The sequence below is a fragment of the Cnephaeus nilssonii genome, assembly GCF_951640355.1.
Source record: "Cnephaeus nilssonii genome assembly, chromosome: 9".
Classification (NCBI taxonomy): domain Eukaryota; kingdom Metazoa; phylum Chordata; class Mammalia; order Chiroptera; family Vespertilionidae; genus Cnephaeus; species Cnephaeus nilssonii.
In genome coordinates this window covers 37737425-37756502 of record NC_137080.1, presented here as the reverse complement: position 1 = coordinate 37756502, position 19078 = coordinate 37737425, and the positions used below count along the sequence as shown (strand labels likewise).

The 19078-nt window shown below is 43.4% G+C and overlaps 1 protein-coding gene across 1 annotated transcript in view; it reads left to right on the top strand.

Moving 5' to 3' along the window:
• ARMC2 (armadillo repeat containing 2) overlaps nucleotides 1-19078 on the top strand; it is an 84782-nt gene that overhangs the window by 19181 nt on the left and 46523 nt on the right. The window contains exons 5-7 of the mRNA XM_079779669.1: nucleotides 9856-9932; nucleotides 14581-14679; nucleotides 18683-18858. Coding sequence (XP_079635795.1) covers nucleotides 9856-9932; nucleotides 14581-14679; nucleotides 18683-18858 — 352 coding nt within the window. The remainder of the gene's footprint in view (nucleotides 1-9855; nucleotides 9933-14580; nucleotides 14680-18682; nucleotides 18859-19078) is intronic.

Sequence of the window (19078 nt, the reverse complement as noted above, 5' to 3'; positions counted from 1 at the left end):
AAAGTGAGCTGTCTGGCACTGGGTGTGAGATCCTGCTCAGTCTGTTCGGAGGAGGACTGTCCCTGTCTTCCCTACCCCTCTTCCGAGAGGTGGTTAGCGGTCAGAGCTGGCTAATCAGAATTCTCCAACCCGCCAGCCATAGCAGTTGGTTCAGAGGTGGACACATAATCCAAGCCAGCCCAATGGAATTCTTCCCTGGTGCTTTCGCCAAAGCCTTTGAGGAAAGTGCTTTTTCTCCAAGTTCACAAGCTATAAAGATGATGTTGTCTTGGAGCCAACATTGGCCATCTCATTGCCTTGTGCAGAGTGACTCTGAGAGGGAAGTGAGGTATAAACAAACAGAATGGAGATAGTGACCAAGTTCAAGGATGTTATATAAACCCCTAAATCCAGCTGTGCCTGAGGCCACCACTCCACACTGTGGACTGCTCTGTTTTGAGCCAATATGTTCCATTTCCTCCCTCCCTCCCTCCCTCCCCTCCCTCCCTCCCTCCCTCCCTCCCTCCCTCCCTCCCTCCCTCCTTCCTTCCTTTCCTTCCTTATCTTTCTTTCTTCTTTCCTTTATTTGTTTTGACAGGGACGGCTTGTGGTACTTTAGATGAGGTTTTTGTCACTTGGAATATTGCAACTAAAAGAGTCTAGTTAACCTGCCAGATTCTATGAAATATAGATGGAAACAAGAGGGAATTTGAGAGCAGACACCTCCTCAGACCTTGAGCAAGAAACAGGTTTCACTAAAACAGAGTCTCAGTTCAGAAAGATGTAGCCAGGTGTCTTTCATTAGAGAAGCGAGATCTGAGGATGTGGGCAGGCCACAGGAGAGGCGAGGAAGCCATGGTAAAGACCCCATTCGAGACATTCAAGATCCGGATCATGAAGCAAACGGGGGTGGGGTGGGGTGGGGGATGAAGCTGAGGGTGACATGCTCGCCTCATTTCCTGTGAGCCAGCTAGTTTGGGATGGGGGTACAGTGTAATAGGTTAGAACACAGGGCTTTTCTGTAAGTCACAGCAACCTGCTACACATAACCAAGGGAACACACACTCAAAATCAAGAAAAATAACAGACTTGGTAAATGGATGTTCAAGAAAACTAAAGCTGAAGGTACAGCATACCCCAGTTCTCTCCCTCTGTGGATCCTTTTCATTATGAAACACATATATGACTCTGTTTAAAGAAAATTAGTATTAGGACAAGAGTTAACATGGGACTTGATCATAAATATGTAAAGAACTTAACAAACACAGGTGAAGAAAATGAATTGCAAAAGGAATTACTCTCCAAAAACAAGGAAAGCGTTAAAACAATTTTGCATAGCATCGAAAAGATGATTGATAATGTTATCAGTCCATTAAAAAAAGGGGGGGAGCTCTTTGTGTTTTTTTTTTAATTTTAAAATAAGTTTTTATTGATTTCAGAGAGGAAGGGAGAGGGAGAGAGAGAAACTTCAATGATGAGAGAGAATCATTGATTGGCTGCCTCCTGCACGCCCCCAACTGGGGATCGAGCCCACAATCCGGGCATGTGCCCTTGACCAGAATCGAATCTGGGACCCTTCAGTCCACAGGCCAACGCTCTATCCAAATGAGCCAAACCAGCTAGGACAAGAGCTCTTCTTTGGTTTATAAGAATTCAAGTTAGAGATTATGAACCCATATAAAGAGATGAAAAGTATGCTCATAGCTATCTAAAAAGAAATGGGGGGAAAAGTCTAAATGTGGAGAGGAAAGCCACGTTAGTTATGAAAAATAAGAATAAAACAGCTGACAATACAATGAGACTTAGTGGACGGGCTAGAGGAACTCATTCGAAAAGCAGAAAGTAAGAAGATTGGAAAATGATCAGAGAGATTGAGATAGATATGGAGGCGTGACATTTGTATTCCTGAATCCTCCCGCTCCTCCTTTCAGTCATATCTGACTCTGAAGTAAGTTCCAGCACTCTTCCAAGTGATTTAGATACATTAACTCACTTGATTTTTACACAAATCCACTGAGAATGGAAGAGATCAGAACCAAAAGAACCAGAAAAAATATTAAGACATAATAGAACACAACTTTCAGAAATAAAGATTTGAATCTGAAGCTCAAATGGACACATTGTATTGCCAAAAAAAAAAAAAAAATGCTATAAGACATTGCCCACAGTGCTCAGCATTAGAACACTGCCCAATACATAGTCCACGCCCAGTTAGTAATTGTTGGTCACAGGGATAAACGGAAGAAGGTCTCCTCTGGCCAACCAGGCTGAACAAGCAAGTCACACAGAAGGAGGAGAAGGCAGGCCGCCCCGGCTTCAGTAAAGCGCCCCTCAGTGCTAGAAGACAGTCAAGTCACGTCTGTGAAGTCCTCAGTACAAGAAGGACACCCCGACAATCGGATCACCTGCCAAGTTGTTCTTCAGCAAAAAGGCAACACACATTTTCAAATGTGAATGAACTCTGGGTCTATAGCACTAATGCGCTTTCTAGGTAACTCTTAGATCACAAAATGATGAGTCAAAATCCAAAACTCAGAAATGAAGAAGCTGTGGTAGAAGCATTTGTGGTGAGTATTGACTTTGTTTTCATATTGAATTAAAAGTAAACAACTCTGAAAATGATGGCTAAGGAATGGAAACCGTGACGATGTCGTAGTAACATAAATAATCAGAAGCGGTGTTTGGGCGAAGCATGAGTGTTAATGACTTCACTGCATAATGGGGAATAGATTTTTCAGTCGCTACAACCTGAAATTGAAATATATTGTTTAAAAAGAATGATTTCAGCATCCTAATGTTTTTCATTGTGTTTTTCTTTTTCTTAACTTCAGAGAAATCTTTTAGAAACTAAAATCTTTTGGGAGGACCCATTCATCTGAAGTTCTACAATCCCTTCAGTTTCACCTCAATTTCTGTTTCTCTGTTAAACTCAAGTAAAATTTATACTTCATACTTTAAAGTTGCAATGCCATGTATTGGGATCCCATTTATATGTATCCTTTACCTGCCCTTCCTCCAAGTCACCTTTCCATTCTTTCATTCTTTTATCTTTTTATCTGAATATATGCAAAATATGTCTGGATGGTTACTACATATTAACAATATTTGTTTCTGGGTGGTGGGATCCTGGGTGATTTTTTATAATTTTCTTTGTACTTTCTTATACTGCCTGGCCTTAAAAATAATAATAAATATATCTCTTTTTTTTTTCCAAAAATAATGAAGTCATTATTCTGTTAAGAAATTAAGGGTAATGTGGCCGAGAAACTGTTTTAATCTGGAGAAGATGCATTGGTCAGGATAATTTGGGGGAGTCCCACCTTGTTTGATAGTTTCCATGTAGGAAGCATGTCTTGGGAGAGGTAGAAATGGACCCTGTCCTTGGGGCGCTCACAAACGCATCTGGCTTGGCCGCTCGGGTGTGGTCCGTGGAAGAGCAGCATCAACATTACCTGGGACCGTGTTAGAATTTAGAAGCTCAGGCCCCACTCAAACTTGCTGAATCAGTGTCCGCATCTTTATAACATGTCCAGGTGATCTGCATGCGCACAAACGTTGTGGAAGCACTATTCCGTGATTTCTCTGTGCTGGACGAGGGAAGGAGAACTGGAAGAAAGGGCCTGGGCGTGTAGAAGCAAGGGCACCTCATTCTTTTTAAATATATATATATATATCTGTATTGATTTCAGAGAGGAAGGGAGAGGGAGAGAGAGAGAAACATCAGTGATGAGAGAGAATTATTTATCGGCTGCCTCCTGCATGCCCCATACTGGGGACCGAGCCTGCAACCCGGCCATGTGTCCTGACCGGGTATCGAGCTGTGACCTCCTGGTTCATAGGTCGATGCTCAACCACTGAGCCACACCGGCCAGGCGAGGGCACCTCGTTCTGACTGAAGATCACAGCAGGTTTCCTGGGCTTGGGGCTTTGTGTTGCCTCCCAGGGCTGATGTGCAATAGGGGGAGTGAGGTGGGCTTTTCTAAAGGAGCAGCAGAGCCAAGGGGGTTTGACTTGGTGGCAGGTGGCCTGGCGCAGCAGGAGCATGGACCTGCGGCCACAGACAGCAGGGCCCCTGAGAAGCTCCCGGCAGCAGAGAGGCCGGCGGCAGTGAGGGTGGCGTGTGGCGAAGGGAGAGCCTGGGCAGAGGTGACCCTCGGGGAGCAGTTGCTGCAGGTCCGGCAGGAGGGGGTGATGTGTGGGCTAGAGCACTGCATGAAGGCCTTAGGGATGGAGAGCAGAGTGGGAGCCAGGTGGCACCCGTTTGCTCAGAAACATGCTGCGGAAGAGGCAGGCGCAGCAACTGTCTCCTGTGTCCAGGTCTCACCGTGCAGCAGTGAGAGGCATGAGGGCCTTTCACACGAGGTTCTTTGAAACCGTGCAGCTACGAAGGCCACGGGAAGCATGAGACTGGGCTTTCACTCTGAGCTCAGGGAATTGAAGCCTAGTGTCAGCTTCTTAGTGTAAGAAAAAGCTTAGCTCAAAATTTGCCAAATTTTCTTTTTATCATAAGTATCCTTTAAATGTCCTTTTCCAGTTTTACATGTAATTTTCCCCAAATAGAAATAAATTTATCCTTTTTTTTTCTTAATTCCAAATTCTTCTATTTAGTTGACTTAATATCCAGTTATTGCTCTAAAGCAGGAGGCAACAAACGACAGCCCAGGAGCCAAATGTGACCAGACACCTATGTTTTTATAGCCCTTGAGCTAAGAATTGTTTATGTTTTTAAATTGTTACTTTTCTTATTATTATACTAGTGACCCAGTGCACGAAATTCGTGCACATTAAAAGGGAATTAATTAGAGGAAATATTTTAATATTGCTATTTGCCCTTTCTCTATAATAGAAGTGTCAGAGATGAAAGAAAATTAGTAAAATGTATATGAAAATCTTCCTCCTGTCAGAATCTGGGGTGCGCCACGGGAACCAGAGTCAAGTCCCCGCCCACCGATGTGGGCTAGATCCAGAGCTGGCTGGCCTCACCCCTGTCAAGCCCCGCCAGGTGGGGGGCGTGGTCTCAGGTCCCTGCTGATTGCTCATTAAGGGAACTCAGCCTCCACTGTGGGCGCAGCCATCTTGTGTTACAGGATCCCCACCTCTGCTGTGGGTGCAGCAATTTTGTGTTATGGAATCCCTGCCTCCGCTGTGGGTGCAGCCATCTTGTTATGGCATGATGGTCAATTTGCATATTCCCTCTTTATTAGATAGACTTTTTAATCCTCATCCGATCAATGCTTATTGATTTTAGAGAGAGGGAAGGGGGTAGGAGGAGAGAGAGAAAGAGACATCCATCTGTTGCCTCCTGTACACCCACCAACCAGGAATTGAACCTGCAACCCAGGTATGTGCCCTGACCTGGAACCAAACCGCTACCTCTTGGGGTTTGGGATGACACTCCAACCAACTGAGCCACTTGGCCAGGGCTAAGTCATGACCCTTTAAATGGTCACAAAAGTACCCACATACTAGCCTCCATTTTGCCACTTGGCACACAAAGTGTAAAATATATACTATCTGGCTCTTCAAGAAAAAGTTTGCTGACCCCTGATTAAAGAACATTACTTATAATGATTGAAAGAACTGAATTTTAGGATAGTTTTAAAGAAGTATATTCTATTTGTTTGTTTGTTTGTTTGTTTATTATCAGTGTATATTTTATCCAGCAGTAGATGTTGTTAGTGTGACTGATTCATGCATGGGCCTTAGTAACTTAGTCTGTGTATGGCAATGCCTCGGCTACAGAGTTTGGTTCTGATTGTTCAGAGTGAAATGAGGACCTTTGTCAATAACTGGGAAACATGTGGGCTACAGATGAGAAGCCTGGGATGCCAAATCCATTTTGCTTTCCTCAGAACTCCAACCTGATTACAGATGGGACCAAAGGAAAGACAGACCTGAGAGAATTACAGAGAGATGGAGCCAAAGCCCTGATCACACTATGCCTGAAACCCACCCTAGAACTCAACTTTTGGGTTAGATGAGCCAATAAATTTCATTTATTGTTTTTCAGTTAGAGTTAGGTTTTTGTTATTTGTAGATGAAACAATCTTAACAAATAAAATGGAATTATTCTACCTCTAAGAAGAATTTCACAGAATAGCTCTAAGGAATAATTTCTGGAATTGTTTTATCCTTGGTACATCAAAATCATGGAAAAATATAATTATGGCCTTTAACAACATGGAACAGGAAACTGGGCAGAGGAGCAATTATACTGGATGACAGCATCAAGATCTAAAACCATCTGATAGGCAGGAACATTTTACCAAATATAACACTGAAATTCAATAAGAATGAGTTTAAGAAAATGAATAAGAATGAGCTGCATGTGTAAGAAAAGACAAGACTTGGCCAACACCATGAAGTGACCACCAAAACCACTAATATAGTGTCAGGCTGTATTATTTAGACTATCACCTCTTTGCTTCTTTAGCGCCGTGCTGGGTTCCAGACTTTAAAAGGGATCCAGACAAACAGACACTCAGAGTGACTCAACAGGCTGGCAAGAATATGTAAAACCTTACCAAATGAGAAACATTTGAAGGAACCGGAGAAGTTTGTTAATGACATCAATGACAGCAGCTGCGATGATAGTAAACACTTAAGTACTTACCATGTGCCTGGAAGTGCGCTGAACAATTCCACATTATATCACTTCATCCTCACAACAACCCTACGGGGAGAAGGACCATTATTTGCCACCCCCTCATACACAGGTGAAACCAAAGTTTAGGTAAAAATCTTACCTGAGCTCACACAGCTAGTAAGTGGTAGAGCCATGGGCTTTAAGTCACAGGAGATGGCTTTAAGTGATGAACATACCATCTTTCAAGGATTGCCAAGAAGAAGGATGAAGACTTGTTTCATGTGGCTCCGATTAGTAGAAACAAAACCAATGGGTAGAAGTTACAGGGAAATAGATTGCCATTGAGTATGAGGCCATCTAGTCTCCTCTTCTTTAGCAAAGAGGGGTTTTTCTTTTTAAGATCATTGACTCAACACAACATTTTTGGACAGTTCTTCCTCAGTCCTCATCTTCTGGACCTGTTAATCATACTCATTTTCACGACATTTGGGGCTACATGAGAGCATATTTTATTTCTCCTCTTCCTTTGGACTCCCTCTTCCCTTTCCGCCCTTTTCCCTTGTTCTGATGGGCTTGTTCCGCGAGCCCAGTCTTCTGAGCTGCTGCTCCTCTGCTGCTTTGACCTCTGACAGAGTCTTGTCCTGATCTTCACATCTCCTTTGCAGATGCTCCATTTTTCCAAAAGTCAACGTGGCAAAACCCAAACTTACTTCACACCTCTAACTGTTCTGCTCCCCACCCTCCCCGTTCTGGGTAGCAGCCCTACTATCCTGTGCCTCCAGCTCTACCTTCTGTTTGTTTTGCCTGAAATCAGTCACTAAATCCCATCAACTTTTCATGTATAGGATCTCTGGTATTTATTCTTTCTTGTCCAGTCCCATTCTCACCCTGGAAGGATTCGTCCTTGTTAACCTCTCTCCAAGTCTCCTAAATACTCTTGCCACTGGATAGTTCTAAATCTCATATCACTTGCTTGTATAAGAGCCCATGACAGCTCCTTGCTGCCCATTACGTTGGTTCCATGGACTCACCTGAAGTTTCAGACAGCTGTTACCTCCCAGCAGAAACCTTCTGTTCCTATCTTGCTGGCCGGGTGCACTTCTCCCCTGCCCTGAGAAACGGGCTCCTCATGCCCCTCTTACCTTCACTCATGCTCCTCTCCTCCTGAGAGTAGGTTTGTCATTTGCTGGTTCAGCTTTTATCCTTTTAAGGCCCACGTTGTGGTCCACGTCTTCCTTCTCGGCATTCCTCTAGTTCTTGCAACCCACTGAACTCCACATTCTAGTACTTGTATAGAGACTCTATTGGAATTTTCCATTTAAAAAAAAGTCCCTTAGTTCCTCATAGTAGATTTTAAATTTATTTAGGGCAACTCATTCTAATATTCTTTATCACAATAAGATCTAGCACTGGACTGCTTAGACAGGTGTTTGTTGACTCAGAACTAAAGAGAAAAATAACATTGACAACTTATTAAGTTATTCATATGTACCAATCACTGTACCAAATAGAGGCATTGCATTCATTTTAAGATAAGGAAATCAAGGCCAGGAGGTTAAGGAACTTGCCTGAGGTCACCTAGCTGGTAAGTGTTGGACCCTGCACTTAGACCTAGGTAGTTTGTGTGCAGAGCCTGCCCATTCAATCGCTGTGCCGTGATGGTCATGCTCAGCGTTGGTCAATTCCAGGCCTGTGCTGTTCCTGAGAACCAGAACCCTTGTCCAGCACTGCCGAGCTTGGGTATTGAGAAGGACCTTCCCCTCCACCCTCGAAATAGGGGTACGCAAATGTGGTATAGAGGAAGGCAACCTCATCACTGGCCAAGTCCTCAGTGACTTTGAAAGGCCATCAGCTGAACACTATCTTGCTTGATCTCAACAGCTGCTCAGGACCATGATGAAAAGAGGACCTTGCCTCTGTTGTCCTCACACTTTCTTGTTATTTCTAGGGGTGATAACTACGGAAACTTCCAGCTTCACACCCTGCCAAACGTGTGCTGTTTTTCTCTCTTCGTTCCTCTATCTTCTTTGAGGTCTGCTTCATTTATTTCAACTCTGAGAGTGTGGACAACAAGAATCTCTTCCCCATGTCTGGGCTTGATTGGCTAGAGACACCTTGCTACCAGACCTATGTTTTTACCTGTACAAAAATGAAGTAATTTTTTCAGGGTATTAACTAGACATTTTGTAGAAGGTTAGCTTGTCCTTTTCTCTTGTATGATAAGATCAAGTGTTAGAGAAAAAGGACCTATTTATGGAAAAAATTATGTTTGGAGAAGCTAATCCTTGGGGCAGTAGGAAAGGTCAAGCAAGACATGGGCACCTCATGTCGCCGGCAGGAGGAGCGGCGGGCATACGGATGGATGTTCCTGGGTAACCCTGGCCCCATGTATGTATACTCCTGATGGCTTTCAGAGCAAATACTATATTTGATTAATAAAACTTAGTTTCAAAACTTTCACTATTCTCTCAGTGTTTTTTTGTCTTGGAATTCTATACAGATATTTCAAAGTAAGTACTTTTAAGTTTCAGCTCTAGCTAAAGAGAAATTATATCCTTCATAGACCATCTCTATAGTAAACGTAACCTTAATTAAAAAAGAAACAGGTATATAATCCTGCTATTGGCTAGCCATCACTCTCTTATTTGTAACACAAAATATTTGTCATCTAGGACTGCCTAAATTTACCTTCAGTTTTTTAACATTTAAATTGTGTTTAAAAAGAAAACATTTTCAGAGAATACTCATTTAATTTTAAAAAGGAAACAGGACACTGTGATGGGAAAGAGCAGTGAATTGGGAATTATAAAACTTGGGCTCTAGATCTGACCTTGCTCTGTGACCTTGGGACCATCTGATGGATTTGGGAACTTTTTTTTTTTTGGTCTGAAGGTGGTGGGGAGGAGAGAGAGAGAGAGAGAGAGAGAGAGAGAGAGAGAGATCACAAATGCTAGGCTTTTGTAATTCAAGCATACAAGAGTTCTTTCTTATTCTCACAGTGACCTCTTGTGGTAAAATCCTTTTTTATTTGCAAAGTCAACTTTGGATTTATTTTTGTTGTTATTTCTAGTAACTATATTTCATACTGTTAAGCAAATATGACTTGTTTTCAAAAGGTAAATCTTGGTTGGAAATCAGAGGTTGATTAAAATAGGATCTGGGTTACCAAACCCCACTTCATAAACAATGCCCCGTGGCCCTCAGAAACTGTACGTGGCCGACTCCCGACACTTACAGAAGAGAAATGCTCTGGTTTTGCGCTGAGTGCTGTGTGTTCCTCTTCCTCCTAGGGACCCGGGGAAGAGGCGCCCGAGGGCCTCCTCGTGCCCCAACAGCTCGGACCTGAGCAGGCTGGGAGCCAGAGCAGGTGAGGTGCTTGTGTTCTGAGAGGTCCCCAACATTCCTTCCCCTTCTGCAGAGAGAAATGTTCGCACCGAAGACATCTGATGTTGTTCACTATTTGAAAACTCCAGGAACTTTGCCCAGCTTGGCCACCCAGCAGCATTTATTTTTATAGCTTTTCATTATTTGCACAACAGTCTTACCATTCTTCCAGCTCAAATACTAGTATCTATAGGTTACACTCTTAATGAAATTATTTTGTAAAGCGTTTGGAAAGTTTCAAAAAACATGACATCAACATTAGTTATTGAGTTCAAAACTTTGGTTCAAAATCGTTACTCGCTTAAATGAAACTATATCAACTATATGAAGACAGCTCTTCCGGTGTTTAAACTAGTTGAGAAAATATGTGACAATATTAATCACAGACTAGAAGTGATACAAAATGTATCATGCAATGGAATATAGCAATTAGAAAAATGAACTAGACTACATTTAAAATATTGAGTGAAATGAGTATAAGCATAACATTACATGAAAATTAAGTTGCAAAAATAATGATATATGTTGTTTATGGATATAGATCTATGTCGTAAACGTAAAGTCAAGCATGATAAAAACAAGCACCTGATTTAGAATGGTGGTAACCCTCAGGGGGAGAGAGAGTGGGGAGAACAGGTGGGGGGAGACATACAGAGGGCATCAGCTATATCTGTAACATTTTGGTTCTTTAAAAGAACGAGGAGGAGGAAAATATGGTTAATATTGGACCAAAGTAGTCTGGGATATGCGGGTGTTTGTTATATTCTTTGTACTTTTATTATAGACATGAAATTTTATTAAACCAAACTATTATTGGGTTCAAAACCGTTTTTATTATCTTCAAAATGAATTCCTTATAAATAAAATTATTTTCCTGGCCGATGAGAATTTCTGTAGTACTCAGGGAAATCTTAGATGGACTGATTTCCATGTCAGCATTGTTGCTGAGGACTTTACATTTACAGGCTAAAAACATCAGCCAATAAACACCGTGTCAAGTTTTTGTGTCCAGAGCTCAAAGTTGTGGTTTAGAGCTCTAACCACTGAGACAGCAAAATCTTCAAAAACATGCTGAAATTTCTGCTTGACTTACCCAATTTCCTGTTGAATCATACTTTTTATATTTAGTAAACCTAGGTAAAAATGCTTTCTAAAATATTAGCTTGCTGCCCAAGACTGAGACACACTTTATTTTTGTGTGGCTCTTCAAAGGGAATCATGATGAGCCCATGCTTCAGTTCCTGGTTGGTGTGTCACATGGGATTTGTGTGGAGAGCAGAGCTGGAGGAGGGGGGTCCGGGCGGAGAGGTGGAGAGCCTGGAGCTGGAGACAGCTGCTCAGGCAGGGATCCCGAGGAGGGAGTGGGAAGCAAACCCTGACACGCCGGACAGTGCCGGGCTAACTTCTGTTCTGAGAACAAACACACCCGAGAAACATTCAGAAGGCCTGTGAGGACCTTTCCTTTCTGAAGGTCAAATAAACTGTTCTGTGATTTCTGGCTGAGCCCTGTAATCCAGCTCTTCCTGGGATGGATGTCACCAGTTCTGTTTGTCCTGAGAAAAAGGGGGTGGATAGTCCTGGCTTCTCATAGAGCCATTCTGTTATAGAGCGTATTGCATAGGAGGTAAACACGCTGATGGGAGCTCACTGGCCTTGAAATTTGTGTGTCTAGTAAGTTTAAGTGCAGCATAAATGTTGGTTGATGCAGTTATTTGTCTTACATTATCTTTTGGCTTTTTGGCTTGATCTATGTTGATTTTACTCAATGTACGTTGCACCCTGAAGATGTCATGTCCCTGGGAATATGAACAGCTATATGTTTTATGCTGCTTGAATATTCATGTTTACTTTTAGAATCCATATTTGTAATTTATCAAAGTTATGGCAGACTCCTGAAAGTCAGGACCCCAAAGATGGTGATGGCGGCCTGTAACCTTTTATCTGCAGTTCCGAAATACCAAAAGCTCTGAAAGCTGAAATGTTTTTGCAAACTCCTTTAGTGACAATGCCCGGGCAGTACTGATCCCAGGCCAATGTAGTCTCGGTCCCACTAATGTGAATGGTCACATATTTTGCTTCATGGGGGCTGCCCCAGAAGACCCTACTGGGGGTGGTATGTAAAGTACAGTGTGTGCACCATATTGCCTTACTAAAATGCAAAGTTTTCTGCATCCCAAACCACATCTGGTCCCAAAGGCTTTGGATAAGGGATTCTAAGCCTCTACTGATACGAGCTGATTTTTTTCCATTTCAACTTTGTGTTTTGTGTGAATTCTTGCTTACAGATTATGTGAAACCTTGCAGTTAAAACTAGTGACAGCCCCTACCCTGCTTAGTTACAGCTTTGTGGACAACCCCTTTAGTCTACTTTGGCTGCTCAAGTGTTCTTCCTGCCCAGCGCGTGTCAGCCCCTCCCGGTATTAGGAAGGTTTAATAAAAGGTGAGCTTAGTCTCGCTGCCACTGAGGGTGGCTGTTTGCAGCAGGGAGTGCACTGAGTGCGTAGGTAACGTGTACAGCTTTCCTGCCTCTCTGCGTCATCCCCTCATTTAATAGGCATCGCATATATTCTGTTCAAGGGTTATACAAGTATGTGAGAAGTTTTGAAAAATACAACAGAGCACATGGAAGACATTAATAACCCATAATCCCAACACTTGAGATGACCATTGTCATCCCATTTTACAGAGGAAAAGCAAAGCAACTTGCTCAACGTGAGCCTGCTAGTAGGTGGCAGAGCTAGGACCCAAACCCAGACAGTACCTCTAGAACCCGTGCCCCTGATGGGCCTCCCTGGTCAGCTTGTCCATTTTGCAGTTGAAACAACCTAAATGTATACAGGCCACACACCTTTCTTTTTAAATATATTTTCAAATTGATTTCAGAGAGGAAGGGAAAGGGAGAGAGAGATAGAAACATCAGTGATGTGAGAGAATCATTGATCTGCTGCCTCCTGCACACCCCTCACTGGGGATTGAGCCCACAACCTGGGCATGTGCCCTGACTGGGAATCAAACCATGACCTCCTGGTTCATAGGATGATGCTCAACCACTGAGCCATGCTGGCTGGGCCAGGCCACACACCTTTCAATTCTCATTCTCTCTCTCTCTCTCTCTCTCTCTCTCTCTCTCTCTCTCTCTCTCTCTCTCCTCCCCCCCCCCCCCCCGCCCTCCTTTGAATGTCCCTATGATTTTTAGCTCATGATGTGACATTTTTAAGGTCCAGGCACCCACTATGTGGTCACTTAATTGGTATTGGGGAGGGCACGGATTTCCTGATCCAATCAGATGGGGTGCCACTTCCGAGAAAGGCGATGAGGCGTATGCCTACAGCACAGCACCGGAGTGCCCTGCACAGCCGTGCCCCCTCCAGCTGGACTGTCAGTGTCTCGGATCTCGAGATAATTCCTTGTGAAATGTAATCATGATTTACAGTTTCTGATATGATTTGCATTTTCCCTCAAAGTTACCTTTTAGTTTGCCGATTTGCTACAGGGCAGAATAGCATAGAGGTCAAGTGCAAAGACGATGGATCTATTTGACACTGGGCAGGTAACTTAAGACACCTGAGCCCCACTTTCTTCATCTGGAAAATGGAGACAATTTGGGAACCTCCACATCGTGTTGTTACAGAAATTAAAGGTGGGCCTGCTGCACCCGACGTCCACGACGAACGGTCGCGGTCCCTCTCTGCAGCCTGCCTCCCCGGGCAGCATCCGTCGTGATTTGCTGTATCCTACAGCCTGACACGCCTCAGACGTGATGACCCGTTTGTTTTTTAATCAGGGAAATAAATTGCTATTTATTGAGTGTTATGCTGGGCACTGGGCTCAGAGCTCTGCCTGAGTCATGTCTTTTAACTCACACAACCCTGAAGGCAAATGATCTACTCTCCGCTTTGCTAATGAGGCTTAGACAGAATGCGAAACTGGCCCCTGGTCACCCAACGCATCAATAATGAAGCTGAATTTCAATTGAGATTTGGCAACTCCCAAAGCCCATGCTTTTCCCACCCCCTTCCCCATGCTTTTCCCACCCCAATCCCCACCCCCCACCAAATTAACTTGGCCCCCAATGCTGTGGACGTTTTATTTTATACTAGAGGCCCGATGCACAAAATTCGTGCAAGAGGCTCGGCCCTCGCAGCCCTGGCTTCATCGGGAAGGTCATTCTGCTGTTCGGTCTAATTAGCATGTTAGCTCTTTACTATATAGGATGGGACAGAAAACCCCTGCAAGCCTCCCTGTTGGAAAACTTTGCATTAAACGTTTTCAAGATCTTTATTCTTTACCTAGCTGTAGTTTTCTATTTATTATGCTTTATAGAGGGATATGTTTAAGTAAAAATAACTCAAAACTGTTTGCCTTACTGACAATAATTTCAACATTTACAGAGCTTAAGATTTTATGAAGTATCCCAATCGGAGTTTTACATGATCTTATTGGAGTTTAATTTGGGGTGATTTGATTAGAAGACATGTAGTTCTAAGCAGTATTAGTTGAGCTTGGGGGGGCAAAATGTAATTTAATTCCGGAGTTTACTAATCTTAGTGATAAATAGCAAAGACTTTTGACGATGCTCCAGTTATACCTCTTTCCAGTGCTCTTTCCCCTGTTCCGGGTTTCTTTTGCAGGTTCAAAGGCTGACTTGCAAGAAGAGGATACAGAAATGGAAGTAGACGATGTCTTTTGGAATACAAGGATAGTACCAATTTTGCATAAATTAGAAAAAGGTAATAAAAAGGTATTTTTTGTTTTAAATCAGAAATATCTGTGGTTATATATATGTCCCCATTGCCCTGATATTTTTAGTATACGTTGACTATCATTTCTATGAACTCATTAAAAAACAAATGAAGTCATCTACCTGTTTACCCAGGACTATGTGTAAACCTAATTTTTAATGAGTAAAATTGTACTTTAAATGCAGCAAGAGAGACTCCTTGTAAAACTCCCCTTGCAATATATATTAATTATCACCTCCTCTGCCCATAGAGATGCTGGGTTGAACTTTTTAGGGTGTCAGTTAAGCAAGAAAGTGGAAGATTGAAACAGATTTCAGGTCTCTGAAACTTTGACGAAGTCTCATAGACGGGCGTCCTGGGCAGATGTGCCCCTGCTTTTCTAGATCCAAATGTGTATGTCCTACTCTCTGTGTTAGAGCACACCTGTCAGGGGTGCCACTCAGAGCAGGAAGGATCGTGGGGTGTGCCCAGGCCGTGCACTCTGGAGTGCCCGGCAGCGAAGGCCCACGATCAACAGGCCTCTGCAGATGTGACCTGTGGGGAGCTTGCCAGTCAGGAGACTGGCCCCCACCTTCTTCCTCTCTGCTGCTGCTCGGGGAGTCCATTTCTGAGGTTGAAACAGGCTCCCGTGGAGCTGCAGCCATGGCCCGGGGCTGAGCTCAGTGCCTGGCACACAGCACACAATAGGCCTTCACCAGCAGTTGTGGGATGAGTACCCCTGAGATGAGCAAAGCAGCATGGCAGGCACAGGAAGAGGCCCCAGGAGAAGTGAGTAAATGAGTCCTCCCCAACAGCCACGCCAAACAGACTCACTTCCTAAAAGGCTCACCGGAGCTCACCTCCCTGTGGCTTCTTAGCCATGTTCGTGGTTGAGGTGGGAGGCCTGCACATCTGGGGACTCACCTGACCTCTGTGCAGTTGTGTCCTCACCTGCCAGGTGAGACGTGGGTGAGACCAGATCCTCACCGAAGTCCACTGCAGCTCAAATTCCTGAGAATAAGCATGTTCTGATGTTGTCCCTAGAGTGCCTCATCTTCGCCCTCTTGCTGGTAGGCCCGGTTACTAGTAACTTCAGCCCTTACTTTAGGAGATGTGTGCCAAAGCTAGTGAGGGAGCACTTAGGCTGGTAGGAGTTTAACAGGCAAGCTTACGGGGAGGAGCCCAGCGGGGAGAAGGGCTGGCGGTGCGGGGGCCTCTCTCGGAGGAGGTCTTCAGCCTGAAGGATCCCAGGAGGTTCGGAGGGCTCAGCCCCATGGACCCCGCAGGAGCTAACAGGGCCTTGGGATTTGAAATGTGGATGAACCTCCCTTCTCAGAAGGATTAAACACTAAAATAGGATGTGTCTTCCACAGACAACTTTAACAGCAAAAGGGGCAGGCTGGGTTACTTGATCCTTTGAGATTCTTTTTCTTTTTTCACTTCTTATTTTGACATAATTTTAGGCTTACAGAAAAGTTGCAAGCACAGTTCAAAGAAATCCTGTGTGCTCCTCCCCCAGATTCCCCAGATATTAACATTTTACCACATTTGCTTCTTCATTTCTCTCTCTCTCTTCCTCCCTCTCTTGCTCTTTTTCTCTGACCCCACCTCCCCCCCCCCCCCCGCCCACACACACATACACATTGTTTTTCCTTTTTTAAACCCTTTGAGAACAAGTTGCCGACATGATGTCCCATATCCCTAAGTACTCTGGTATGTACTTTTAGAAACAAGGGCCTTCCCTTATATACCTGGAAATTACCCTGCAGTACTACATGAACCTTATTCAGATTTTTGCCAGTTATCCTAATAATTTCCTTTATAGAAAAAGAAAATTGCAGTCACAAGTTCCAGTTATTTGTCACATCTCCTTCATGATCTTGGCATATTTGAGGAGTACAGTCTAATTGTTTACAGACTGCCCCACAAATTGGGTTTGTCTGGTAGTCTCTCACAATTAGATCCAGGGTAGGCATTTGGGGCAGGTATATGGGATGGGTGGTGCTATGTCCTCAGGGCATCCTATTAGGAGGCATGCGATGCTGACTTGGTCCATTGCTGGTGATGTGAACTTTGACCGCGTGAGGAAATTGGTGTCTGCCAACTTTAACAGCAAAAGGGGCAGGCTGGGTTACTTGATCCTTTGAGATTCTTTTTCTTTTTTTTACTTTTTATTTTGACATAATTTTAGGCTTATAGAAAAGTTGCAAGCATAGTTCAAAGAAATCCTGTAGGCTCTTCCCCCAGATTCCCCAGATACTATGTTAAGCCTTTTAGGAAGTGAGTCTGCACGACTTATAGTTTTTCTACTATAAAGTCACTATTTCCCCTCTTGTAATTAATAAGTATCTCCTGGGGGAGGGGTACTTTGAGACGTTGTTTTATATTATTCATCAAACTTTCACTCCGTAGCTTTAGCCCCTTGAAAATCTTGATAGCTCTTAGATTCAAGTTGTGTTTTGAGGCTATGTGGCATGGATACAAGCCAACTGGTATGAAGTGTTCATTTGATCAATAGTTTAAAACTTGGCCCTTGAGCCTTATTTTTTAATTTTAAGCTGAAACAGATGCCTTTGAGTAGAACCCGCCAGGCTGAAGGCTTGGTGGAGGGAGGCATTAGGAAAATGCCTTGAAGTCTGTACCCACTGGCCTCGGGTTTGAAGAAACTGCCAGTCACAGAAGAAGAAAACAACAAGACAAAAGTGTTTTTTACAATAGAGCTCAGGTCCTTCCCTGCATTTAAAGAGAGTCTAAGTCATTTCCCATCAATTCATTTATTGAAATGCATAACTGAAAGGCATTGAAGGTTACTTCGCTATTGAGGTTTTAAATTTTTTCTTAGATGTTATTGTTGAAAAGAGCTAAAAATGGCCTGAGTCATTTCCTTTTGCAGGCGCACACTTCCTCTATGTGGGCTTTTAAGAGCACATTATGGTATTTATTTAAGATTGGTTTCCTAGTTTTAAATTTTGTGATGGAATCTATCAGAGATAATATTTTTCAACGGAATACTGTGGACCTTGGATTCGTGTGTTTCTCCTCACATTCCGTGCCTGCTGCTTTTCTCCCTTAGAGTATGCCTGGTAGTGTGGCTGCCACTTTAAGAAATGGCTTTCCTCAGAATTCTAATTACAAAATGAAGGGTTCTAGTCTCCCTGCTTCCTAACAAAAGTCTCCTTTCTTATTCTCCTCCTTTCTTATAACCACCTCCAAATCATGGTGGGTGTGGGGACATTTTGAGATTTTGTTCCATTTGAGCCCTCTGTTCTCACTAATGAGCATTATTCACACACACACACACAAAAATATCGATCATTGTTTTTATCAACAGATATATTAGAAAGTGAACATGTATTAGACTATGTTACAGGTTGTCGGTACAGTATTCTCACTGCACTATTGATGCAAACGTGTGAGACAGGATTCCTACTCACTTAGCATGACATCTGTTTGAGGGCACTGGACATATCACACTACATGCATAGATATACCTGTGGAAATAATAGTACAAGGTAACATTTGTTGTATGTGGATTAGCGCACCTTTTCTGGATGCGCCAGAACGTCAACAGAGCCTTGAAGAACCAGAATCAGTGGGAACAAGGAGTAGAACATTCTAGGCCCGTAGACTGCACCCCAAGGGGTTAAAGATAGGGATATAAATGGTCTGCTTCCATGAGCCCGAACAGAGCCCTGGCGAAGGAGGAGGCCTTTATAATGAAGTGGGTACCATTGCATTCGTTAATATGCTCTCCTAAAGACCGTGTGCTAGACAAGCTAGCTGACTGGTTAGCACACAAGTCGACATGGTAAGAGATGCAGCAATGAGATGAAAAAAAGAAATCGGGTAGATGAAAATGCTAAGAGAAGGGGAAAGGCATAAGAAAAGTTCAGGCATTTGAAGATGTCTGAGGAAATAATTGTGGGGTTCTTCCTTACACTGTCTGTGTTGGACACACTGGAAAACCTGACCTGAATTAGTAAGTGCTGCCTCCCTCTCTTTGCCCTGACAGAAGAAGACACTGAAATGCTGTGTGCTGCTTGCACACAACTTCATCGCACTTTAGAGGAAGGAAACATGCTTGGAAGGAAATTCAGGAGAAGGCGTGGCCTCCTGAAGACCCTGTATAAACTAGTTGACGTCGGCTCAGACCCGCTCAGCCTCAAACTGGCAAAACTTATTCTAGCAGTAAGTTTTTCTTTCCTCTGGTCTCGTAGACGGTAGCACATGAAAGTGTTTTTTCATGCTCTGCTTGTAAACACCACCAAGACGGTTAGCAATGCGGTGTGTTCATTTAGAATGTTGATAAAAGGTTCAGGTAATAAACCGATATCCCAGAATTGGACTAGAATGTACTAAGGAACTAAGGCTGAGGACCCAGACACGGTCCAAATGAACTCTAACATGT